This window comes from Canis lupus, chromosome 26 (assembly GCF_048164855.1).
Source record: "Canis lupus baileyi chromosome 26, mCanLup2.hap1, whole genome shotgun sequence".
Taxonomy (NCBI): Eukaryota; Metazoa; Chordata; class Mammalia; order Carnivora; family Canidae; genus Canis; species Canis lupus.
The window spans coordinates 49,477,965-49,502,021 of record NC_132863.1 but is presented as its reverse complement, the minus strand read 5'-3'; the positions used below and the strand labels follow the sequence as shown (position 1 = coordinate 49,502,021).

Sequence of the window (24,057 nt, the reverse complement as noted above, 5' to 3'; positions counted from 1 at the left end):
CTTCTCCCTCTCCCTGTCCCACACCACCTGCCCCTGCTTGTGCATACACTCTAATAAATAAAATATATATTTTTTTAAATTGCTAGACCAAAGTTCAGTGCAAGACACCCACCTGAGAGCCCCACAGACAAAACACGAGAGCCTTGCAAAATAGTTTTCTCTAGAACAGGCACCCAAGGTCAGAGCACACATGCTCCCTCCAGGCTCAATGAATCTGTCCCCACCAGCCCAACCCAACTCCCCACAGTCCTGTCTGACAAGGACGTGTGGACCAAGAGTCTCAAGACTGACCCCTCTGACGAGGATATACATGTTCATTTGTTATCTTCAGTTAACTTCCAAACTACATAATTTACAGTAATCAACATCACTACACCCATTTTAAAGACAGTAATCCTGGTGCGTGGTCAGAATAATCCCCCAGACTTCTTAAGCTCTCCACTTGGGTCCTCAGACCCTAAGACTACTCTCCAACATCCGGCATTTATCAAAGTGTGACTGCCATAAACCAAGACCAGGTGGCCTCAGAGCTGAGCAGAAATATATGCTACTCTTGCAACTTTTGTCCATGTCTGATAAGCTGAAACAAAATCTTCTTTTAAAGTTGGATAAAGGTGGTCTCCGCCTGCCCGTGTCTCTCCTCTCTGTGTCTCTCATGAATAAATAAAATCTTTAAAAAAATAAAACAAATAAAGTTGAATAAAGGTGGGACACCTGGGTGACTCAGCGGGTAACCGTCTATCTTCAGCTCAGGGCGTGATCCTGGTCTGAGGATCGAGTCCCACATCAGGCTCCATGCGAGGAGCCTGCTTCTCCCTCTCTCTCTCTGCCCCTCTCTCTCTGTCTCTCATGAATAAATAAATAAAATCTTTAAAATAAATAAATAAATAAAGTTGGAAAATAAATAAATAAAGTTGGATAAAGAGACGCCTGGGTGGCTCAGCGGTTGAGCGCATCTGCCTTCGGCTCGGGGCATGATCCCGGAGTCCAGGATTGAGCCCATTAGGCTCCCCACGTGGGGTACCTGCTTCTCTCTCTCCCTCTGCCTGCTGCTCAACCTGCTGTGCACACACTCTCCCCCCACCCCCCGTGTCAAATAAATAAACAAAAATGTTTAAAAAAATAAAATGAAATAAAAAGTTGGATTAACACAGGGGTGCCTAGCTGGCTCAACCAGTGAAGTATGACTCTTGACTCAGGGTTGTAAGTTCGAGCCCCGAAAGTAGTATAGAGGTTACTTAAAGATAAAATCTTTACGAATAAATAGATAGAGGCACTTGAGTGATTCAGTCAGTTAAGCATCTCTTGATCGCAGCTCAAGTCATGATATCAGGGAGTGTCAGCCCCACATTGGGCTCCATGCCCAGCATTAAAAAAACAAATAAGTAAGATATAGTAAAACAGGGGCACCAGGGTGGTTCAGTCAGTTGGTTAAGTGTCTGCCTTCAGCTCAGGTCATGATCCTGGGGTCCTGGGATTGAGACTTAGGTCAGACTCCCTGCTCAGAGGGAAGCCTGCTTCTCCCTCTCCTTCTCCCCTCCCCCCGTCACCACTTGTGCTCGCTCTCTCTCACATTCTCTCTCTCAAATAAAGTTAAAATCTTTTAGGGATCCCTGGGTGGCGCAGCGGTTTGGCGCCTGCCTTTGGCCCAGGGCACGATCCTGGAGACCCGGGATCGAATCCCACGTCGGGCTCCCGGTGCATGGAGCCTGCTTCTCCCTCTGCCTATGTCTCTGCCTCTCTCTTTCTCTCTCTGTGACTATCATAAATAAATAAAAATTAAAAAAAAAAAATTAAAAAAAAAGTAAAATCTTTTAAAAAAATAATTAAATAAAATTAAAGTTGGATAATTAGATATGAAGGGCAATACTTTATCTTACCTTCTTTCCTTTCTTCTTTCATCCATCCTTTTATCAAGAGCTGCATAAATAGCATCTGCTTCCTCATCATCCTTTTCATAGGGCCCACTTGAGAAGAGGCTCCCAGCATAGCCATTAAACTAAGCACAAAACAGAGAAGGTCAGCAATTCCCATAAGTGGAAACAGAGAACACATCTAGTTATGTTTGCTGAACAATTTTTTTTCAATCAGACAATCCCCAAATCAGGGAAAACAAAATAACTAAACAGTTCTTTTCAGATGTGTCATGGGGAGGAGGTGCCTGGATGGCTCAGCCGGTTGAGCAAATGACTCTTGATTTCGGCTCAGGTTATGATCTCAGGGTCATGAGATCGACCCCCCGCATCAGGCCTCATGCTCGGTGGGGAGTCTGCTTGAGATTCTCTCTCCCTCTGCCCCTTCCCCACCCTGTGTTTGTGTGTGTGTGTGTGTGTATGTGCATGCTTGTATGCTCTCAATAAATCTTAAAAAATAAATAAAATCTTAAAAAAAAAAAAGAGGTTTCGTGGGCATGAAAGATGGAGAAGTTACCCCAATAAGAAGACGAGAGACACAAAGAATGCAATGCAGGGTCCTCGATCAGAAATAGGACACCACTGAAAAATCGGTGTTAATTTAATAAGACCTATAAATCAGTTAGCAGTGCTGTGTCAATGTTAGTTTCCTGGTTTCAATAACTATATTGAAGGGATCCCTGGGTGGCTCAGTGGTTTAGCGCCTGCCTTCGGCCCAGGACGTGATCCTGGAGTCCCGGGATCGAGTCCCACATCAGGCTCTCTGCATGGAGCCTGCTTCTCCCTCTGCCTGTGTCTCTGCCTCTCACTCTCTCTGTGTCTCTCATGAATAAGTAAGTAAAATCTTTAAAAAATAAAAATAGTAACTGTACTGAGGTCATGTAATATAGAGAGAAGCTTGTGAAGGGTATGCAGAAATTGTCCGTACTATTTTTGCAAAGTTCCTGGAAGCTTAAAATCATTTCAAAATTGAAATTTTAACAATCTTTCCCTCTGAACAAAAATGCCATCTGTTAGAACACATCTGCAGAAAATTTCAACAGACCAAATACTAATCAAGTAAGAGAGCATGCACTGAAACGTAATAAATCAAGTATCATCCTCAATTCCACTTAGAATCTTCATCATTAGGGACCAGCCAAGACACCACCACAATGCAAGTACATCTCTCAAAAGTGCACATCTCTTTCTACTTTTCCTGCTCCCCTCTCACACTCTGCTAAAGATACCCCGTAGGAGGCTGAAATACTAGAGGCTGAAATACTAGTCATGCCAGCCCCCACCCCTGCTCCTGCCCCGAGCGGGCATCAGATGCCAAGAGCGCAGTGGGCTCAGAAGCTGGTCAACCCTTCTGGAGACCGGCCGGGAGTGCACACGTGTCACCTCATCATAGTTGGTGTCGTTCAGATCCTCGTCATCGTCGTCCGCGGCCTGGCTTTTCTTCATCTGGTCCCCGACGGTCCTCTTGCCTGGGGGTGCATGGCGGTCATCCACAGGGTCATTTGCATCGCGGGCGGGCCCAATATCCGACCGGGTGGTAAAGCCAGTGGCACTGCAAGAGACCCGGGGACATCGTTTATCTGGGTGACCCCGTCCCTTTGTTCTTTCCTCCACAGTCCTCCATGACAGCTGCTCTTCTAACGTGTCTGGGGAGAAAACCCCCGAGGATCCAGGCAGCAACGCGCTAGGGATGCTGCACTCTCAAACGTTACTAGTCTGTTCTCTCCGTGGGAGACCCCTTTGGACCTACTCTGCGGGGCCCCACCCACCACCCACATCCTCCTGGAGAGATTCATCAGAGCATCAGAGCTCCGACCTCCCGAGTATCCAGCCTCCTGCTTCTCACAACCCGCTGATCATCTCCCCCAACCAGCCCCTCGGGATGCCCTCTGTGCTCATCCTGCCGCTGCCCTGGGCTGCTGCCGCTGATGACTGCAGCGCCATCCCAAGTGCCGAGGCCCACACCAGGGCATCAGCTTTGCCTCCCTCACCCGCCTTCTCCGCCCCATCAGTCACCAGGTTCTACCCAGTCTACCTCCGAAACCCTCCTCCCCAAACCTGAGCTTCCCCGGCAGCTGGGACCCCGCTGGCCGCCGGGCCTCTAGCCTTCCTGGGCCGCCACACGGGCGTGGTGGGGTCGGTGGCTCCTCGGGCTCTGCCCCCCGACCTGCGGCATCACCCCACTCACCTGCACTCGGCTCGCACAGACTCCCCGAGACTCCCTCATCTTCCTCCACGCCTGCCCTTTTTTCTTGACCACCCAGCACACATCAAGCCCGCTTGTCCCTTAGCCCCAGCCACATTCCCGCGTCCCGGGCCCGCTCTGCTCCCAAGCGGGGCTCAGGTGCCACCGCTCCGCCGAGCACGCCCCGGGCTCCGACACCTGTTCCCTCTGCACCTGATACGCTGCAGGTGCTCGGAGGCTGGTGCCCCCCCCCCCGCCCCCGCAGGGAAGCCCGATACCGGCCTCAACCGACGACCGGCCGGGACGGCGATGCCGCGGGGCACCCGGCGCAGGGCAGGGCAGGCGGACCCGCTCGCAGACCCTCGCGGACGACGCCCCGGGACGGCCCAAGGCCCGCGCCGCTCGGCTGCTCCCCGGCCCAGGCCCAGCCCCCGCCCGCCCGCCGCCCCGAGAGGCCCCCCAGCCTCACCCCCGGCCCAGCCCCGGCACGTAGCCGAGCGGCGCGGGCATGCCCAAGAACGGCTTCTTCTTCTTGTTCATGGCGCCGGTGACGACCAGGGCCCCGGGAGCGACGGCGCGGAAGCCGCGGCGGGAGGCGGGAGGCGGGAGGCGGGAGGCGACAGGCCTTAGACGACCCCGGCCGCCGCACCGGAAGAGCTCGCGGGCTCCGCGTCACCCGCGCCCCGGAAGCAGAGCCCCGGGGCCGCCGAAGCCCCGCCCACCCCGCCTTCCCCGGGCGGAAGTTCCCGAAGAGCGACTTCCGGCTGCGTGCGGGGGCGGCAGCGGCGGGGGAGAAGGTGACAGGCGCATGCGCGCGGGGGCCTGGCGGGGGGGCGGGGCCTCGGCCTGAGCCTGGCGCGTCTTTACTGGTTTCCGACGCTTTTCCGAGGACACCGGCCTGTGCCCTCCCTGGGGACCCAGGACCGGGCCTAGGCGGGGACGCTTCCCTTCCGAGGTGTCCTGGCCCCTGTGCCCCGGGGGACGGGCTCCAGGCCTCGGCGCTCAGGCTCCCGGGCGGCCCGCGATGCAGGCACCGTCCTGAGCGGGCTCCACCGCCCCGCGCACCCCCGGACCCCGGCCCTGACCCTGACCCTGCCGGTGGCACCTGCACCCTGCCGGACCCCAGCCCTGACCCAGGCCCTGACCCTGACCCTGACCCTGACAGTGGCACCTGCACCCCGCTGAACCCTGACCCTGACCCTGCCGGTGGCACCTGCACCCCGCTGAACCCTGGCCCTGGCCCTGATGGTGGAAGTGCAGCCCCCAGAGAGCTGTTCATGCAGTAGATATGCCCGGATCGCTTCGGTGTGTGGGCCCGCGTGGCCACAGCTCGGGGGTGAATTCCATGCAAATCTCTCCTTGGGCGTGGTGCTGGGCTTGGGTACCAGTCATCACCTGGGCCCATGTTTTAGGTGGACATGCACGACGACTCTATCTCCGAGTGCGCCTTTGCTCGTGGTGCCGTGGGCGTCCTCTGGCACCCGCATACGCCTGGGGAGAGCGCCCAGACCCCTGGCGGTGCAGGCTCAACTTGGTGGGTAGCAAGTCTGGCCTTCTGACCCCGGCGGCCCCCAGCCCACCCTAGCACTTCCCAGGGAGGCCTGGAACAGACGCATCCCTCTTCCCTGCAGCGGCCTCCTTGGAGCGGCTCTGTCCTCCCCATGCCCCGCGAAACCGCCTTCAGCGGCACCCCCTGAGCCCCGGGCCAGATCCTGGGGCTGCGTAGGGAAGGGGACAGGTGCTGCCCGGCTGTCTTCCTGGAGTCCCCTGCGGTGGGTTAAGGGAGGCTCCTAGGGGAGCAAGTGCCCCTTGAGGGAGAGATCTCTGGAGAAGGCGAGGATAAAGGAGTGAGAAATGGAGGGGTCGGTCTGGCCCTCCACCTGGGCCTCGGTGGACCGACCATCCCAGGACCAGGGAGGATGTCCGCCTCCGGCCCGCGCCCTCCCGCCGGGACCTTGGCTTCCTCCTTTCCCCGCCTCAGAGGCCCCCGGGGGGTGGGCCCCCCGGGAGGTGCAGGCGCTCGTCCTGGAAGCCACCGCCAGGTTGCAAGGTCGCCCGGACCCCCGCAGGCTCCCTTTGCAGAGCAGAGCTGCGCGCCGCCGCTAGACCGCGGAGCTCCCGAGCGCGCCCGGCCCCGGGCTCGGGCTCGGGAGCAGGTGCCTCGCCGCGCAGACTCGCCCGGCGGGCGCGGGGACCGGCTCGGGCGCGGGGCGGGCGGGGCGGGCGGGGCGGGCAGGCGGCGCGCGTTCCCCGCCGGCCACACGGCCGCCTGGCGCCCGGCGAGGGGCGTGTGCGCGGCCCGGATCCCTGGGCCCCATGTTCACGGAGCTGAGGACCAAGCTGAGCCCCCCGCGAGGCCGCGCCGGGGCTGTGCGCGCCGGCTTCGGGGAGCGCCGGGATGTGGACGGTGAGCAGGGCTGACCACGGCGCGGGCGGGCGGCGGCTTGAGCCGAGGGGGGCCGCATCCTGGCCGATCGGGGTCCCTGGTGCCTTTGTCCTGATGGGGGGTGGCCTCGGGCCGGGGCATCAGCGCACCCTTGGCTTGGAGGAGGTTACGGCTGGGGCTCCTGCCCCCCGCTGGCCCACCCCGCGGTCACCTTTCCCTTTGCGCGCCCTTCCCTCCCCTGCTCCGCCGTGGGGCCGACAGGAGCCGAGGCCACAGCTGGGCTTGGACGCCCCCGGCCCCGTTTCATGGTGGAATTCTGACGTTGGGGCTAAGAGGGAGGGACGGAACGACGGGCGGACAGACAGAAAGACGCAGATCGTTCCCCTAGCCTGGGCAGCAAATGGGCGGGGCCCGCTGGACCCCGACAGGTGCAGCGCCGCGGCGACGCCCACCTCGGCCAGAGCTTCACGCTCCTGCCCCTGCCCCTGTTCCTGCCCCTGCCTCTGCCCTTGTTCCTGCTCCTGCCCCTGCTCCTCCCCTCCCCCTGCTCCTGCCTCTGCTCCTGCCCCTGCCTCTGCTCCTGCCCCCGCCCCTGCCTCTGCTCCTGCCTCTGCCTCTGCTCCTGCCCCTGCCCCTGTTCCTGCCCCTGCTCCTGCTCCTGCCCCTGTTCCTGCCCCTGCCTCCTTCCCCTGTTCCTGCCCCTGTTCCTGCTCCTGCCCCCTGTCCCTGCTCCTGCCCCCTGCCTCCTGCTCCTGCCCCCTGCCCCCTGCCCCTGCCCCTGCTCCTGCCTCTGCTCCTGCCCCTGAACCTGCCGCTGCCCCTGCTCCTGCCCCTGCCCCTGCCTCTGCCTCTGCCCCTGACCCGGCCAGCCCACTCCGCCAGGCCCTGCAAGGCGAGGCCGAGTGGCTCTGGAACCTGTGCCCTGAAAGATGCCAGCTTAGAATAAGTCTTTTTCCGTGATATCAGAAACCTCATCCAGGCAGGGACCGCACCAGGCACACCCTCTATTTGATCCTGGACCTCAAATTTAGAGTCACCTGGGGTCATCCAATTCCGAAAAGTTGCAAGTATGAAGACGGCGTGCTGAATCGGAGGAATCTGAAGGGCTAGAAGGGGGAAGTGATGGGTTTTCCCCATGGCTGAGAACTCCTGGGCACACAGCCAACCCCTCCCTGCCCTCAGCTGGGGGCACTGGGTTGTGTCCATGGAAGGCAGGGTCTCTCATTCTAGGGCTGAGAGCCAGGGAGGCGAGGGCCCTGGCCGAGAACCTGCTTCTGCCTGCCGAGTTGGGGCCTAGGTGCTGTAAAGATGAAGGCGAGCCTGGGCCCAGCTTCCTGTCTCTCCCCAGGGCTCTACTGGCTGTGGACACCACACAGAGCCTTTCTCCATCCACCCAGCCAGCCAGCCACAGTGTTCCTGGGCACCTGCTGTGTGCCCAGACCTGTGCAAGGGTCAGGAGGCCATTGTTAGGGTGTCTGCCCTCCCGTGACCTATGTGAGCAACGAGCCCAGGAAGGACAGCGAAACTAAAACTTGAGGAGTGTAATGAAGTCTGTGGAAAGAAAGCGCCAGGTGTCCCCGTGGCTCCCCGAGCTCATGGCTGGCCCCTGCACACCTGTGCTGAGCAGCCCATGTCCGCTGGATGCCCACCCACGGGAGCTGTCCTGGGCCAAGGGCCCTGCGACAGGTGGCAGAGCAGGGTTCCCGGGGTGGCTTGCCTGCAGTTCATTCAGGCTTCCCGCCGAGGGGTTGGCAGGTGAGCACCGCACGGCAGGAGCCACGTCTCAAACGCCAGGTATGGCTGCAGAGTTGGGGTGCCGTCAGTGGCGATGGCAGGCAGCATTCTCGGGGACGCCGTGACGCAGGGCCTCCCAGGACAGAGGGGCCGCAGCGTGCCCTGGTCTGGCTCAGCGTGCGTCAGCCTAGAGCGAGGGTGAGACGAGGCCTGTCTCAGGGTAGCTCCTCACCAGACTGTGAACCTTAGGCTCCCCGGTGGGCACACTGTCTCTCGAACCTATGCGGAACCCCTCGTGCTCCCCAGAGCACGGCCAGTGCGCCCAGAAGAGGAAGGATGCTCCCAGGCCATCAGCTTTGGGCTGGGCGGGCTACGCAGGACCGTTCTTGCGCACTTCCTTCCTGTCCCTGGGGGCTTGGGGCCCCCCGATTGGGAAAAGGGGCCTCGTGTTCAAGGGAAGATGGGTTGAGCAGGGAGTTGGTTTGCAGAGAGACGATCCTCTGGCCCCGGCCCTGACCGCCCTGACCAGGCGCCCATGCCCCGCAGCCACTGCACACTTCAGCTTCTGCCGAACCCTCCTGGAGCACACGGTGTCCGCTGAGAGCATCCCCTGCCACCTGCCTCGGACGCCAGGCACCAGCCTCACATGGCACGACTCCCGTAGCCAGAGGGCCGCTGGTGGCCGGCCGGTCAAGCTCCTGCAGCAGCCTGGCACAGAGGCCCCCCAGGTACCCACCCGCCGTCCCCCCTCAGCCCCTGCCCTCCCACCACCTCACCGCACCCGGCACCCGTCTCCCCCGCAGGGCCGGATGTACTCTGACCACTATGGCCTGTACCACACGAGTCCCTCCCTGGGCGGCCTGACGCGGCCTGTGGTCCTGTGGAGTCAGCAGGACGTGTGCAAGTGGCTCAAGAAGCACTGTCCCCACAACTACCTCGTCTACGTGGAGGCCTTCTCCCAGCACGCCATCACAGGTGCCCTTGGGGGCTGTGGCATGGGGGGGCATAAGGATCCCCTGGAGAGCCCCCCCAGCCTGCCTTTGTCTCTCTTGCCGTCATTTGTCTCTCCTCGGTTTCCTCTTGGGCCAACCTCTCCTGCCAGGGCTCTCTCTCCGCAGTCTCCCCGGCGTGTTGCTCCGTTCTCATGGCTTTTCTCTGCCCTCCCCTCTGCCTCTCACTCTCTTTCCCTCTCTAAATCCTGCTGTCTCCGCCTCTCCTTCTGTGTCCTTGAGTGTCTCTGTGTCCCCTTCCCGTTTCCCTCTCTCTGCCTCGGCTCTTAATGCCCCTTGGAGGTTGACCTTGGCTCAACCCCTCTCTGCTCAACCCCTGGCTCCCAGGCCGGGCGCTGCTGCGGCTGAACGGGGAGAAGCTGCAACGGATGGGGCTGGCGCAGGAGGCACAGCGACAAGAGGTGCTGCAGCAGGTGCTACGCCTGCAGGTGCGCGAGGAGGGGCGGAGCCTGCAGCTGCTCAGCCAAGGTCAGTGGGGGGAGCCAGGAGTGCCAGAGAGCTGGCAGTCTGGGCCACGAGCCCAAGGGTGGGGATGGGTGGGCTGACGTCAAGGGGGCAGCCATAGGACTCTAGTCAGGGCCGTCTTGTGCCTGGGGCAGAGCAGAAGACGCCAGAAGTCACCCCTCCTCACCCCCATCCGCCCTATAGCCTCCTTTGGAAACGCGTCCTAGCTGCTGCCTGAAGCTTGAACCCCAGACCCCAGCACTGTGACCAGAGCCCGTGGCAAGGACGATGCAGGGCTGGCACACAGCCCCTCTCGGACCCCGCCAGAGGCTCCAGGGGCCGAGCCCAGCCCGATGGACAGGTGGGACCAGGATTGCCATCTCTGGTTGTGCATTCTGGGCTGTGAGCAGGTGGGGGCTGCTTGGGTGTGGCCCTTCCTCGCAGGACCTGAGCCCAGATCCACCCTCTGGTGCTGCTGGCAGCATGTGGGGCAGCCACCTGGAGCCAGAGCAGGTCTGGTTATCCCCCTAGACTCCCAGGGAGTCTGTTTATTATTTATATTCCCCTCACCCACACTCGTGTCTGTGCCCCCCATGCCTGCCGAGTCACGCTTCCTCTGGGCGTCCCGCCTCCGCCACGGCAAGAGGTCTGGGTCTGCCCATCTGTCCAGTTCTACACCCTCACCCGGCCCCTAGAGGATTGCTGGCCCAGGTGGGATACACTGTGGAGGCTCCCTTAGACGAGCGCCCTGCCCCCGCCCCCCCACAGTCCGCGGCATCAGCACCCACCTGACGTGCCACGCCACGCACTGTCTCGCGTTGTTTCTGAGACCCTCACCACACCCCCGTCCATTCCCAGGAACTGAAGCAAGAGAGGTCTGGGGATTGCTCAGGGGCCCGAGACCTAACGGCAGCATGAGGACCCGGGGATTAGGATTAGGCTCAGCCACGTCTCCACCTTGGGTCTGGGAGTCCCGTTCCTGCTCCCCCCACATTCCTGGAGGCTGCCTCTGACGCATAGTTGGGGGCCTGTGTAGTCTCACCGCTCCTTTACCTGGAAAATCCTGTCCCGAGGGCTGCGCCCTTCACACCCACCCACCAGAGACCCAGCCAGCACCTGAGCAATGACCCCGTGGGCCACAGGGCCCAAGGCTTGGGACTGGGGCTGCCCAGCAGAGGCACAGTGAGGGGGTCCTGGCGGCCCCACCCGCTTGCTCCTCTGGCCTCCTACTCCTCTAGGATCTCTGAGTCTCAGGGACAGATGAGGCCGAGCCTCCAGCCTCTTCTCTGTGCCCTGAGCCAGCCTCTGGATGGGAGGTTGGTTGTTGCAGGTCCTGAGTGGACAGGACAACTGGCCTGGTGCCCCCCGCCTAATCCTGCTGGTGCAGACAGGAAGCCCCCGTGTCCTGTCTGGTCACACTGCCCGTCCCTGCCCACCTTGTGCCATCACAACGTTGTCTGTTCGGAGGGTCCTTCCTGTCACTGCCCCCACCTGCTCCCTCTCCTGTCTCCTCCCCCCCCATGCCCCCATGCTCTTGTCTTGTCTTTTTTGTTTGCGCTTTTTTATATTCTGACAAAAAGACCAGAAATAAACCTGGTTCTCAAGTGCCCCAAGTGTGTGTTTGGCTCTAGCCAACTGGGTGTTTGAGAGTGGGAAGAGCCCTGGGTGGGGGGTGGGGGGGCCCAGGATGTGGGAGGAGGGGGCAGGGTGCCCAGCTCAGGTGCCTCCCCAGGGCCACTAGGGGGCAGTGGTGTCGCATCTTGACAGGGCACCTGTTCACCCCAGGACCAGGTGGGGACAGGAGGCAGAGGCTGGAATCCTGGGCTCAGCCCTGTGGACTGCACCCAGATGCACGGACACAGGTGCGTGACTTTCCCGGGGCTGCCTTAACAGAGGACCACAGCTGGGGAGCTCAGCACAACAGGAGCTGCTCTGGGTACAGTGACGCAGGCCGCCAGTCAGACCCAGCAGGGTCCCCCTCCCTCCTAGGGCACAGGGTAGGACCCTTCGGCACCTCCCCTAGCTTTCAGGACCTCCAGGGGTCATGGCCCGTCACTCCATCCCAGCCTCGGCGGCCACCTCACCTTCTGTGTCACATCTTCCTCTTACAAGGAAACTTGTCCCTGGGTTTAAGGCCCACCGGGACAATCCAGGAGGATCTTCTCATCTCAAGACCCTTACCTTAAGCAGATCTGAAAAGACCTTTTTTCCAAATAAGATCCCATTCGTGGGTTCCAGGGATTTGACGTGGCAATCCCGGAGGGCCCGCATTAATCCTGCTCCCGGCCCCCCGCAACAGGGTAATGTCCTGACATAAGAAACACACAGGACACGACAATGCCCTGACGCAGGCACCTGCACAGCAACCAGACGCACGGTAATACAGAGGCGTAAACTGACACAGCGATGCTGGTGTCCGGACCCACAGCAGCCAGACACACAGGAACACAGGGGCTGACTGCAGATGTGTTGTAGCCTGGACACACCTACTAGGATCCAGATTTCTCTCCACCCACTCACACCTTGCATCTAGTCATCCGGATACTGACACACAGATAGGCATCTTTTCCCCCAGCACAGGACATACAGACATGCCCTGACATCAGATGCCCACGCAGGCCACGGCCTAGCACACATGGCCACTCAGGCATCAATGGACACTGACGTGTCACACGCGTGGACATGCGGGCTTACATGGGGAAACATGACAGGCTTGTGTGCATCCCGTGCACTGACCTCTCCCCAAATCCTGCATGTCCTGTCCCCCGCATGGGCACGGTCAGTAAGGGAAGGACAGGACACTCCCTCTTCCTCCTGGGGTCACTCGGGCCTCTCCGTGGCTCTGATTCCCAGGGGAACTTCTAACCACTGACCCCTCCACGAGGGGGCTCCCACCCCTCCCTGTGAGCACTGGGCGCCACCCTGGAGAAGGGGAAGACCCCAACCGCAGCCCGGCTTCGGGCCCTACCCCAGGCTGCTGCAGGGCAGGCCTGGGAGGGGGAGGTGCGGGCGTGGGGGGTTGCGGGGGGCGGGGGGGGGGGAGACGCACCTTGCAGGCATTTCCCAGCCAGAACCTCGTCCCCCGCCTGTCCCCCCGTCCTGGTACTGTCCCCCCGTCCTGGTACTGTCCCCCCGTCCTGGTACTGTCCCCCCGTCCTGGTAGCTTGCTGCCCCGGCGTGGGGAGGGGGGCGCGCTCGCAGGCGGGGCGGGACCGGGCGCAGGGGCCTGGCCGCGGGGGCGGGGGCCGGTCCCTTGGTCCCTTGGTCCCCGTGGCCCGCCCCCCCCCACCCGGGGGGCCCCCCCGCCCCCAGCGCGGCCACCGGCCCGGGGTCCAGGTCCCGCCCCGCGCGCAGCCGCCCGAGCCGGGCTCCCCGAGGCCGGCCGTCTCCGCGCCCGCAGCCCGGCGGCCCTGCGGTGCCTCAGTTTACCCCGCCGCCCGAGGGAGCCCCCGCGGGAGCCCCCCCGCTCCCGCCGCGCGGCCGCAGGAATACCGCGAGAGTTCGCCCCCTCCCCCCCACCGTAAAACTGTCAAAGGTGGGAGGGGCGGGAGCGCGCATGTGCGCAGCGCGGCGCGCAGCCTGCGCCGCCCGGACCCCGCGCCCCGCGCCCCGGCCCCGGCCCGGCCCCGGCCCCGCCGGCCGCCCGCTGGGCCCGCAGGTGAGCGCCCCCGCCCCGCCCGGCCCGGCCCGCGCCCGCCGCGCCCCGCCCCGCGCCGCGCCGCCCCCGCCCCCCGCCCCCCGCGCCCCGCCGCGCCCGGACCCCCGCCCCCCCGCGCCCCGCGCCCCGCCCGCGCCGCGCGCCCGCCTCCTCCTTCTCCAGAAAAAGTCGCCATTTTGGTTCAGTGCCTTCGCCCCCTCCCCCCGGCGGCGAGCGGCCTCTCGGGGCCCGGCCGGCCCGCGCCCAGGTGACAGGTGGGTGGCGAGGCTGCGGGTGCGCGCGCCCGGCCCCCCCGTCCCGCCCCTGCGACCCCGCCGGGCGCCCCGTCCGCCGCGGCCGCGGGGCCTGAGCCTGCGGGTGCCTGCCGGGCCCCCACCCGCCGCCGGCCGCAGCGACGTTGGAAAGTGGGTCCCGGGCCGAGGCCGGGGGCGGGGGCGCGGGCGGGGGCGGGGGGCTCCTCCCGGAGTTGAGAGAAGTTGGCTGAGGCCCCGCAGACGCGCACCTTCCCGGGCTCCGGACCGGGCACCCCCTTGGCAAGGGGCAGTGACCTCGCGCGCCCCGACTCGGCCCCTGGGCCCCCGCGGTCGCCCCCGCCAGAGGAGGGGCCACCTGCCGGCCCAGCTGCCCCCACGCGCCCCCCGCGGCCCTGGGCGTCCCTGTGGAAGGATCCAGCGGGGCTGAGTGTCCAGTCCCTCTCCCCAGCCCCCAGGGTGCGGGCCCCAGCAGCAGGTCCGTGCAGGCCCAGCCTCGGTGGCGGGTGGTCTCTGGAGGAGGTACTGGTGGGCCTGTAGGTGGGGGCACAGAGGCTTTGCAGGGTGCAGGTGGGGAGGCGGTGGGTGAGCCTGGCGGAGCGCGGCTGGGGGCCTCCTGCGGAGACGGGGCTGAGAAGAGGGTCACCCGGGGTGGCTCACGGCCAGAGGCTCTAGGGCCCTCCATCCCGGATCTGCCCACCTCGACCATCTTCCACCTGTGTTCCGAAGAGAAGGATCCGGGGTACCCACCCCGGTGGGGTGGCATTGCCTTTGGCCTGGGTGGGGCTGTGGAGAAAGGTGTCCCAAGGTGCTGGGCCAGCACAGCCTGTGAGCCAGCAGCCGTGCCGGTGTCATCATCGGCCCTTGGGACGCATGCTGTTGACCTCTTTCCTCCCGAGCGCTCCACCTCTCTGGGGGCCGTGCTAGCCCAGTAGCAGGTGTGATTCTTGGCGCTCTCTGGGACTGTTGTGTGCGGACAGAGGAAGTCTGTAGGAGCCGGTGAGGGTTTCAGGACAGGGTGAGGTGCTTCCGAGATGATTGTATCTTCTGGATAATCCAAGGGGACCTCAGCTGGTCAGTCCCTCCCCTAAACCCCTAAACCAGAAGTCTCCGTCGCCGCCTTTCCCATGTGGCTAAATACAGAGGCAGGCAGGCTTTCCTGTCCTGAGCCTGAGAGGGGCCTGTCTGGGGACGGGGCTCGGGCCCAGCCCATTTCAAGTCCTGAGCCAGGCCTGGTAGGCCTCACGGGTCTGTCTGTTTGCTTTGCAGAGATGACTGATCCCTTTTGCGTTGGAGGAGGCCGCCGGCTCCCGGGGTCTACCAAGAGTGGACCTGGGAAGGATGGCGGCCGGAATGAGGTCCGACTTCCTGTGCTGCACGACCCACCAAAGTTGGGTAAGAGGGGTCAGGCCAAGGTCAACTCCAGGTGGCCACAGGCAGCCACTCCTCCCGCCTCCCCCGTGGGCCAGACCCTCGGTACCCAGCTGGGCCACCTGGGCTCTTGAGAGCCGTTCCAGGGTGGGGGCAGCCTGGCAGCCCGGATTCTTACCCTGTGCCAACCGCAGTCTCCCACTCCCCACGCTTCACTCTGAGGGAAGCAGGGCTCACTCCAGTCCTGACCAGCCCCCCAGGAGGCAGGCAAGACTGTGGGAAGCACAGCGTCCGCATCTTGGCGTACCATCTGTTGCAGGGATGCCAGTGGTCCGGGGTGGGCCGACGGTGCCCAGCCAGGCCGCACTCTGCTTTGATCCCGGAAGTCCAGCCAGTGACAGGACGGAAGGGAAGAAGAAGGGGCGTCCGAAAGCTGAGAACCAGGCCCTGCGAGACATTCCTGTGAGCTCCCCGAAGGCTGGGGTGGGACTCCTGCTGGGGTCTGCCTGTGAAGACCTTGCCCTGTCTTTGCTGGCTTGCCGCGCAGCCAGCACCAAGCTCTCTCAGCCTGCGTCACGGGGTCGCTCCATGCTCTAAGGCTTCCTGGTGTGGCCTGGGACCTGGTGCACCGCGTTTGTGGGGCTTCTCGAGCAGGTCTAGGATGCCGTCGCCGCCTGAGGTGGCCTGCATCCTGCTGCAGTCCTGAAGTGGAAGGGCTTCTGCAAGCCTGCCTGCCCTGCAGGCCTGGGGAGGGTGCTGAGTCTGGGGCTGGGCTTGGCAGAGGCCCAGCTGGCCAGGGGTCAGCAGTGTCACCTTTTTCATGCCCAGCTCTCCCTGATGAACCAGTGGAAAGATGAATTCAAGGCACACTCAAGGGTAAAGTGTCCAAACTCAGGGTGCTGGTTGGAATTCCCCAGTATCTACGGGCTCAAGTACCATTACCAGCGGTGCCAAGGGGTAAGGGGCCGTGGGGCAGGGAGGAGGAGGTCTGGGGCCCATCCCGCCCCACCTGCCTTCCTCACGCCCACCGTGTCCCCTCAGGGCGCTATCCCAGAAAGGCTGACCTTTCCCTGCCCCTTCTGTGAGGCCGCTTTCACCTCCAAGACCCAGCTGGAGAAGCACCGCATTTGGAACCACATGGACCGACCCGTGCCTGCCCCCAAGCCTGGGCCGGTCAGCCGGCCGGTCACCATCAGCCGCCCCGTTGGGGTCAGCAAGCCCATCGGAGTGAGCAAACCTGTCACTATTGGCAAACCTGTGGGTGTCAGCAAACCCATCGGCATCAGCAAGCCAGTGACAGTCAGCAGGCCTGTGCCGGTCACCAAGCCAGTGCCGGTCAGCAGGCCTGTGCCAGTCACCAAGGCGGTCACGGTGAGCAGGCCTGTGCCGGTCACCAAGCCCATACCAGTCACCAAGTCTGTGCCGGTCACCAAACCTGTGCCGGTCACCAAGCCAGTGACTCTCAATAAGCCAGTGCCAGTCACCAAGTCTGTGTCGGTTACCAAACCGGTGACCGTCAACAAACCGGTGCCGATGACAAAGCTTGTGACAGTTACGAAAGCCGTCCCAGTCACAAAGCCGGTGACGGTCAGCAGGCCCATTGTGGTCAGTAAGCCGGTGACGGTCAGCAGGCCCATTGCCATCAGCAGACACACACCACCTTGCAAAATGGTGCTGCTGACCAAGTCTGAGAACAAAACTCCTCGTACCACAGGGAGGAGCAGCGGTAAGAAAAGGTATGGGGTGTCCCTCGGGGTTGGAGGTGGCAACAGGGCCCAAAGGGGGCCCTCCCGCCCCTCACCTGCCTGTTCCCCGCAGGGCAGCGGACAGCCTGGACACGTGCCCCATCCTGCCAAAGCAGGCGAGGCCGGAGAACGGGGAGTACGGCTCCTCCACCACGGGCCACAGCTCGGCCTTCCAGCTGAGCGCAGACCCCGGCGGCAGCCCCCTCTCCCTGGGCAGCAGGCCCTTGGGGAGCAAGGAGGGCCTGAGGGCCACGGGCCCCGTGTCCCCACCTGACGAGGGAGCAGAGCGTATAAAGCACAGTAAGAGGAGAGCGGGGGGGGGGGCAGGGGCCGGGGTGGGGAGGCCTGGTGCCGGCCTCCCGATGGTTATTTGACCAGAATCTCAATTTCGGCCCCTGTTTTCTCTCCCCCGAGTCAGGAAGGAAACAGAAAACACCCAAGAAGTTTACAGGGGAGCAGCCGTCCATCTCAGGGACCTTCGGACTCAAAGGTAGGGCCCTAGTCCCTGGGTGTCGGGCCGCGTGCGTGCACAGGTGTGCCCACAGCCCTGGCTCACAGCCGCCCTGTCCTGTGTGCTCGCAGGCCTGGCCAAGGCAGAGGACAAATCCCGCATGCACCGTGCCAAAAAGCCGGAGGGGCCGGGCCCCGAGGACGTGCGGAAGAAGGTGCTGGCTCCCGCCAGCACTGTCAGCAAGGAAGCACCGGCCCCCGCGGCCCACACAGCTCCAGGTGGGGGGCCGGCCGCGAGGCGGGGCCCAGGACAGACGTCAGCTCTGGGGCGGATCCTGGACCACAGGGACTGGGGGCTGAGCGTGGACCGTGGGTCCTGTGCTTGGCATCCAGGGCGTCCGGGAGCCCCCACCAGCCCCTGAGGCCCTGGCCCTGCCCCACAGGTGGCCCCGAGGAGCAGTGGCAGCGGGCCATCCACGAACGGGGGGAGGCCGTCTGCCCCACCTGCAACGTGGTCACCCGAAAGACCCTCGTGGGGCTCAAGAAGCACATGGAGGTTTGTCAGAAGGTAAGGCTGCCCCGGGGTCCCAGGCGGGGGGTGCCCAGGGTCAGCGTCTCACGGCAGGGACGCGTGTGCAGCTGCAGGACGCTCTCAAGTGCCAGCACTGTCGGAAACAGTTCAAATCCAAGGCGGGACTCAACTACCACACCATGGCTGAACACAGCGCCAAGGTACACCCAGACCCACCGACCCCTGCCTCCTAGTCCGTCCCCCCACCCTCCCTCCCCTGACCACTGACCTTTCATCGCCACGTGGCAGCAGAGCTCGCTGGCTTCCGTGGTGACCTTGGACATCTCAGGCCCTGACCCCGGGGCAGGGGCCGGGGCCCTGTGGTGGTGGGGATACTAAGGCTGGGCCTGCCCCCCAGCCCTCTGACGCTGAGGCCTCGGAGGGGAGTGAACAGGAGGAGCGGGAGCGGCTGCGCAAGGTGCTGAAGCAGATGGGGAGGCTGCGCTGCCCCCAGGAGGTCAGTGGGACGGCCGGGGGCGGGGCTCGCGTGGGATGAGCCGCAGCAGCCCCCCGGCTGGCCACTCACCCAAGCCCGACCCCAGGGCTGCGGGGCCGCCTTCTCCAGCCTCATGGGCTACCAGTACCACCAGCGACGCTGTGGGAAGCCTCCCTGTGAGGTGGACAGCCCCTCCTTCCCCTGCACCCACTGCGGAAAGACTTACCGCTCCAAGGCCGGACACGACTACCACATGCGCTCGGAGCACACGGCCCCGGTGAGCAGCCCGGGGCCTGGGTCCTCCTGTCCCTTGGGCCCAAGCCTGTGTGTCTCGTGCCACCTGCCGTGCGCACTCTCCCTTCTTTCCTGGGGGCCACAGGCGTGGGGACTCGGGAGCCTTGGACCCCGGGGCCTCTGTGTTTGCGCCTCGCGGCCCATGCCCTTGTGCCTGTGCGCCTGCGCTCCATGCCCCGTGGCCCCTGCTGCTCACCCTGGCCCCTCTGCTCTGCAGCCACCCGAGGAGCCTGAAGACAAGCCCCCCGAAACGGAGGACCTGCTGGGGGTTGAGCGGACTCCCAGTGGCCGCATCCGCCGCACGTCGGCCCAGGTGGCCGTGTTCCACCTTCAGGAGATTGCAGAGGATGAACTGGCTCGAGACTGGACTAAGCGGCGGGTGAAGGATGACCTGGTACCCGAGACTGCCCGGGTGAGCTGCCGCCGGGTCCCCGACTCCCGTGTCTGAGCAGGACGTGGTTTAGCTCAGGGTCTCCCCTGTGATGGCCCTGCCCCTGTGACCTGGGCCGTTGGCTGACCTTCCAGGTCCAAATCCCCATTTGCGGAGGGCACAGCCGAGGTGCTCAGAGCCGCTGGGGCTATCCGGCCTCAGCTCTGACCTGGCGCTCGGGGCCCCCGTTACATAGGCCCACGGGGCTCACGCTGGTGTGCGTCTGTTCTTGTAGCTCAACTACACTCGGCCAGGCCTCCCCACGCTCAACCCCCAGCTTCTGGAAGCATGGAAGAATGAAGTCAAGGAGAAAGGCCATGTCAACTGCCCCAATGATGTGAGTTTTGGGGTGGGCTGGTGGGGCGGTGTGAGGGCACTGGGATTCAAGGACAGAGAGCCCAGGTGTGACCCTGGGTAGGAGGAGGCTTCCAAGTGACCAGCTCACCTGTGACCTGCAGGGCCCTTAGATGGAACCCCATGACCTTAGCCCTAGAGGTCCAGCCTGCCCACAGCTCAGGCTTCCTGGGGCCGAGCCCTGCACTTAGCCCAGAGAAGCCCCACATCCCCCCGGGTGAGGGGTGCGTGTGCATTCGTGCGGGGGCATCTCCTGGGAGGCGCTCTCCCATGGCTGCCTCCTGTCCCCAGTGCTGTGAAGCCATCTACTCCAGTGTGTCCGGCCTTAAGGCTCATCTCGCCAGCTGCAGCAAGGTCAGTGCCCTGGCCCGTTCCCGTGGTGGGTTGGGTGCTCGGCACTCCTAGCCAACCCCTAGAGGTCCCCACACATTGGATGTGTGACCCTACCCCCGTGGGGCAGCCTCCTCCATGAGCCCAGGGACCGCCCAGCGCCTGGTGGCCAGCCCTGCCCAGGACACTCCCGCTCAAAGTTGTTCCGTCCACAGGGGCTCCTTGTCCATGTGGGTGTGAGCACTAACTTGGGCTTGGGGTGAGGGGCTGTGCCCTGGAGCACTTGCCTCTTCTCATTCTCTCCTTATCCGTCACCTTTCCTTAATGGTGGCAACTCAGAGGTCCTGCCACAGAGAAGCTGTGTGGGTCCTTGAAGCCCATCCCCATGAGCTGTGGCTTCCCCGACCCTATAGCTACACAGGTGCAGGAGGAGGGGCAGGTGCCCTGGTTGGGTCTGATGCTTCTGGTCCTGCAAGGATTGGGGGTGGGGTCCAATGTCTGGTGGCCGGCCTGGCCCATGCTTTGCAGGGAGACCACCTGGTGGGGAAGTATTGCTGTCTGCTGTGCCCGAAGGAGTTCAGCTCTGAGAGTGGCGTCAAATATCACATCCTCAAGACCCATGCGGAGGTGGGATGGGCTGGGGGCCTTGCTGGGCCTGGGGCAGATGGGCTGACCCCACAGCGGGGAATGGGCCAGGGTGGGAGTGGCGGAGTAGTCACTTGTGTGGCCTTTGAGGGAGCAGCCAAGGTTAGGAGAGCTGGTGGTTTCCCTTGAGAGCGGCTGCTGGCTTCCCTGGAGGAGCAGAGAAGCCTGGGTGCCCTACCCCCGTGCCCTGCCCGGGCGGCACGCTTCACGTGGGTGCCCTGTCGCTCAGCCGCCTGAGCCATCTGTCTGGCCCCAGGACTCAGCACTCTCCTGTCCCCGGGTCTTCATTGTGGTTTCTTTCCTTTCCAGAACTGGTTTCGAACTTCTGCAGACCCACTTCCCAAACATAGGAGCCAGGACTCGCTGGCACCCAAGAAGGAGGAGAAGAAGAGCCTGGCGGGTGGGAAGAAGCGAGGCCGAAAGCCCAAGGAGCGGACCCCTGAGGAGCCTGCACCCAAGATGCCCCCCCGTCGGGATGACTGGCCCCCAGGAGGCAGAGACAAGGGGGCGCGGGGCTCCACTGGCCGGAAGGCGGGAGCCAGCAAGGCTCCTGAGAAGTGAGCGTGGTGGCTGGCAGGTGGGTGGGGCCCGGTCCCCACGCTGGACGCCAGGTCCACTGCTGAGGGGGGTAGCTGGCTCCAGGACCTCCTGCCCTCTGGGTCTCCACCCCACACCCACCTGTTCACCTGCCCGGTGGAGGCAGCCAGCCCCTCTCTCTTTCCCGAGGATGGCCCTTCCCCCGTGCAGGCTGTGTAGGGCACACGTGGCGGGGTCCCTTAGGGGAGGGCCCGTGGCAGCCACAGAAGTGCAATAGCGTGGAGGGGCGCTCACGGGCTCGGCAGGGTCTGGGGCCCTGGACGGGCAGGAGGAGGGTCTGCAGCCCAGGCCTCGGTGCCGCAGGGCAGCGCAGGGCGGGCAGGTGGCCTTCACCGTGTGAGCTCCGTGCCCCGTCTGCTTTCTCAGGCCCAAGGCTTGGGGGGTCCTTGGTGACCCGCGGTTCTGGGCTGATGAGGGCACCTGAGCAGCCTCACCTCTCCACCCGACACTGGACCCCAGCACCCCCAGCTACCTCCCAGGACAGGCCCCGAGGCTGACTGCTGCCGTGCTGACCTGACGGCCTGCCCCACCGTGGCCTCCCTCGTCCTTCCGCCTCCGGTTCCTCTGCTTCTGTTCTCTACCTCTCCAGGCCCTCCCCCTACCTGTGCAACCCCTGCTGCGCTTGGGCTCCCGCCCGCTGGCCCCTGGGCACCATGCTGGGTGGGGGTGGCCCTGTTAGCAGGGCACTCCGCCATCCCACGCCCGTGGGTGCTCCCTGCCTGGGACAGGGGGAGGGTCCTGCCCTCACCTGCAGGGCTGCAGGAGGGGGGCCGGGGGCCATGTGGAACACAGCTTTGCCCCCAGTCTCTGGCTTTGTTGCCACCACGGGTCTGGGTCGGGGCAGCCCAGTGGGTTGGGGATGGGCCAGTCTAGGCTCCGGGGTCCACCTGGGGCCCACAGGCATGTGGGGTGTGGACCTGGGGCCCAGCTCCGAGGAGTAACCCTGTGGGAATCAGCCTTCCGTGTGCTGGGCTGGGTTGGCTTGTGGCTGAGCTCCCGTGGGAGCCCCCTCCCCCGTTTTACCTGCCCTTTTGTTTCTGGTTGTGTGGTCTTCTGATCTGAGAGCTGAAGGCCAGAGAGGGGGCCTGGCCGAGGTCACATTGTGTTGGTGGCAGCTCTGTGTTGGGCCCCGAAGGGGATGGCTGGGTCTGCAGGTTGACCAGGGTTCGGGCTGGAGTTCAGGGCACCCAGGGGAGGTGGCCGCACTGCCTCTGGTCGCCTCCCGGGGCCCCGCCTTCCGACTTTGGCAATGTGGGGAGGACGACGATGCTCAGAGCCACTGGGTTTGGACAGAGGCTGGTTCCCACTGGGGGGTGGGGGGCTGAGGGCTCGGCCTTGCCGATCCTGGACGATGTGAATTTTGATATTTGCCCGTGTGCGTGTGTCTCCTGGGTGTAGTGGATGCCAGTCTTGTTGCTGTGACAAGTAACAACCTTTTTTTTATTCTGTTTTTTATACAAAAACACAACAATCTGACATTTTGGTGCTAAGGGTTTCCTGGTGCCGACGGTGGATCTGGGGGCTGAAGGGGTGTCCCTCCCCTGCTCAGGGAGGCAGTGCTGACTGGGCACCTCTCTGCCCTCCCCCCTCCCGCCCCCCAGCGCCCGTCCTCATCTAGTCCCAGGAGAGGAGGGGCTCCACGTCGGGTCGGCTCTCCTGGTCCTGCAGTAGGGAGACAGCGCCCAGGGGGGCCTTGGGACTCGTCACGCTGTGTGTCTCCAGCTTCTTCCTTCGGCCAAAAGGCTCTGAGTTGGGCAACCCTGGCCTCATGTGTGGGGAGAGGGTGCCAGAGACATGGCCGACCCCAGTCACACACACCTGGATTTGGTGGAAGGGTGGGTGGAGGCATGGGCAGAAGGGGGTGATCCAGTGTCACAGGTCAAGGGAGGGCAGTGGGGGCAGGGCTTCGGACTGCGTGGGCAGAAGGATTTTCTTTTCCGTGTTCTGGGTGTCGTTTGGTATACAGCTGGTGGAGGCAGAGGTGCAGTCAGGCAGCCGCTGCAGGGGCAGGGAGGGGATGCAGGTGCTGGCAGGAGCCCTGGGTGCATTTTGTCCTTGTCACCAATGGCTGGAGGAGGTTGGACCTCAACACCTCTGCTGGGGACGGCCGCCCGCCCCGGCCTCTCAGGTACTTGGCCCTTGGGGAGTGGGGGGCTGGATTTTTGCTGGGGGGTGAGTTTCCAGGTCGCCCCCTGAAGTCCGCAGATGGTCCCTGGTTTGGGAACCCCGCCTAGATGTGTGGGAAGAGGTGGGGTCCTGGATAACTTGATGTTTAGCACTTTAACCCCCTTCTTTGTCTTTAAAGTGGATGTGGGGAGCTGCTGCCAAACGTGGCTGTTGGGTCGGACCCCTCTCCCTTCCTTCCCGCTTCCCTGCCCTGGTGAGCCCGGCTCCAAGGGGCAGCGCCCTGGGGGCCTCAGCGGGGCCTGCCCACCTGCCACTTGGTGGGAATTTGGCGGGGCGGCCCCCTGGCCTTGGCTGACACCTTGGAACGGGAGGGGACTGCAGGGGCAGACCCGGGCCAGGTGGGCGCCCCAGACCCGAGCCGGCGCGGGGCCAGGGCCCTCTCTGAAGATCTACCTCTGGCCCAGCCCGCCCGCCCCACCTCGCCCGAGAGAGGAGAGGGCCGCCGCTTCACACGAACACGGGATGCACTTTATTTGCTTGTGCAAAGGCAGATGAGGGTGTGTCCTCCTGCAGCCGCAGCCCTGCGGCCCCTGGGGTCGCCGGGTCGCCGGGGTCGGGCGGGGGCGGCCAGCACCTCGGGCCTGGCAGCCTCGCAGCCGCGCTTCGGGTCTCTAACGCCAGTTCTCCGTACATAAGTGCATTTTGAAAGAGAGGTTCCAGCTATCACCTGTACCCGTATATATACATATATATTCTATCTACAAAGTGTTTATTTGCAAGATGTTTGACGGTGAGCTCGGGCCCTGCCCGCCGCGTGACCATCTGTCCCCGGTCCTCGTCCCCGGCCCCGGCCCCCGGCGGCGCGGGGCGGGCCATCAGCTGTATGTATTCAATATGACTGTATCGAATAAATGTTTATTGATTCTTTTCCAGGGGCTTGTGCGGCTGCGTTTGTGGGCGAGCGCGGGTGGGAGGCCGGACTACGAGTCCCGGCATGCGCGGCCGCACGGCCTCCTGGGACTTGTAGTTCGCGGGCGCGCGCCGGCCGTGCGCGGCGCCGAGCCCGGAACTACGGCTCCCGGGGCCCCGTGCGGCCGCCCGCAGCTCCGCGGCCCGCGGCCCGCGC

General features: G+C 63.7%; 3 protein-coding genes across 17 annotated transcripts in view; 2 read left to right on the top strand and 1 right to left on the bottom strand.

Annotated features, from left to right (window-relative positions):
• PRPF6 (pre-mRNA processing factor 6) overlaps positions 1-14,454 on the bottom strand; it is a 50,193-nt gene extending 35,739 nt beyond the window's left edge. The window contains exons 1-4 of one of the 6 annotated variants that reach the window (XM_072801821.1): positions 8,202-8,227; positions 7,522-7,590; positions 3,297-3,465; positions 1,881-1,999 (exon numbers count right to left, since the gene is read on the bottom strand). In XM_072801821.1, the coding sequence (XP_072657922.1) occupies positions 1,881-1,999; positions 3,297-3,465; positions 7,522-7,590; positions 8,202-8,212 (368 nt within the window). In that variant the 5' untranslated portion in view covers positions 8,213-8,227. Of the gene's footprint in view, positions 1-1,880; positions 2,000-3,296; positions 3,466-4,101; positions 4,122-4,567; positions 4,793-7,521; positions 7,725-8,201; positions 8,228-14,281 lie in introns of those variants that run through there. The other 5 variants (XM_072801820.1, XM_072801823.1, XM_072801819.1 and 2 more) reach the window with 5 other exon arrangements.
• On the top strand, positions 6,335-11,534 carry SAMD10 (sterile alpha motif domain containing 10). 4 transcript variants are annotated; one of them, XM_072801834.1, is made up of 5 exons: positions 6,335-6,505; positions 8,765-8,946; positions 9,022-9,193; positions 9,556-9,696; positions 9,877-11,279. In XM_072801834.1, exons 1-5 carry the CDS (start codon positions 6,415-6,417, stop codon positions 9,897-9,899), a joined length of 609 nt encoding a protein of 202 aa, XP_072657935.1. In that variant the 5' UTR covers positions 6,335-6,414; the 3' UTR covers positions 9,900-11,279. The 4 variants fall into 4 exon arrangements, 3 of the variants coding, with proteins under 3 accessions (XP_072657935.1, XP_072657934.1, XP_072657933.1); XR_012018877.1 differs by lacking the exon at positions 6,335-6,505 and adding an exon at positions 11,458-11,534 and having other exon boundaries at positions 7,285-8,946; positions 9,556-9,656; positions 9,877-10,033; XM_072801833.1 differs by lacking the exon at positions 6,335-6,505 and having other exon boundaries at positions 7,287-8,946; positions 9,556-9,656.
• ZNF512B (zinc finger protein 512B) lies at positions 11,484-23,863 on the top strand. Of its 7 annotated transcripts, XR_012018876.1 has the most exons (19): positions 11,484-11,534; positions 14,851-14,976; positions 15,272-15,414; positions 15,781-15,909; positions 15,994-16,688; positions 16,771-16,997; positions 17,112-17,187; positions 17,280-17,426; positions 17,541-17,715; positions 17,787-17,879; positions 18,077-18,175; positions 18,261-18,431; positions 18,666-18,860; positions 19,114-19,215; positions 19,524-19,586; positions 20,091-20,189; positions 20,517-20,764; positions 21,171-22,932; positions 23,110-23,863. XR_012018876.1 is itself a non-coding variant. In XM_072801825.1 (18 exons), exons 2-18 carry the CDS (start codon positions 14,853-14,855, stop codon positions 21,226-21,228), a joined length of 2,844 nt encoding a protein of 947 aa, XP_072657926.1. In that variant the 5' UTR covers positions 11,484-11,534; positions 14,851-14,852; the 3' UTR covers positions 21,229-23,863. The 7 variants fall into 7 exon arrangements, 6 of the variants coding, with proteins under 6 accessions (XP_072657926.1, XP_072657929.1, XP_072657927.1 ...); XM_072801825.1 differs by having other exon boundaries at positions 21,171-23,863; XM_072801828.1 differs by having other exon boundaries at positions 11,488-11,534; positions 20,517-20,784; positions 21,171-23,863.
• Positions 23,864-24,057: the final 194 nt, after the last annotated feature.

What these genes read in the sequence shown, in the direction of transcription:
- SAMD10 (XM_072801833.1), top strand. Translation starts at nt 8,500, where the DNA reads ATGCGGAACCCCTCGTGCTCCCCAGAGCACGGCCAGTGCGCCCAGAAG. An exon ending in CTCCCAGCACGCCATCACAG is followed by an intron (nt 9,194 to 9,555) that starts GTGCCCTTGGGG and finishes CCTGGCTCCCAG; the next exon opens with GCCGGGCGCTGCTGCGGCTG. An exon ending in AGCAGGTGCTACGCCTGCAG is followed by an intron (nt 9,657 to 9,876) that starts GTGCGCGAGGAG and finishes TCCGCCCTATAG; the next exon opens with CCTCCTTTGGAAACGCGTCC.
- ZNF512B (XM_072801825.1), top strand. Translation starts at nt 14,853, where the DNA reads ATGACTGATCCCTTTTGCGTTGGAGGAGGCCGCCGGCTCCCGGGGTCT. An exon ending in AGGAGCAGCGGTAAGAAAAG is followed by an intron (nt 16,689 to 16,770) that starts GTATGGGGTGTC and finishes TGTTCCCCGCAG; the next exon opens with GGCAGCGGACAGCCTGGACA. An exon ending in ATGTCAACTGCCCCAATGAT is followed by an intron (nt 19,216 to 19,523) that starts GTGAGTTTTGGG and finishes TCCTGTCCCCAG; the next exon opens with TGCTGTGAAGCCATCTACTC.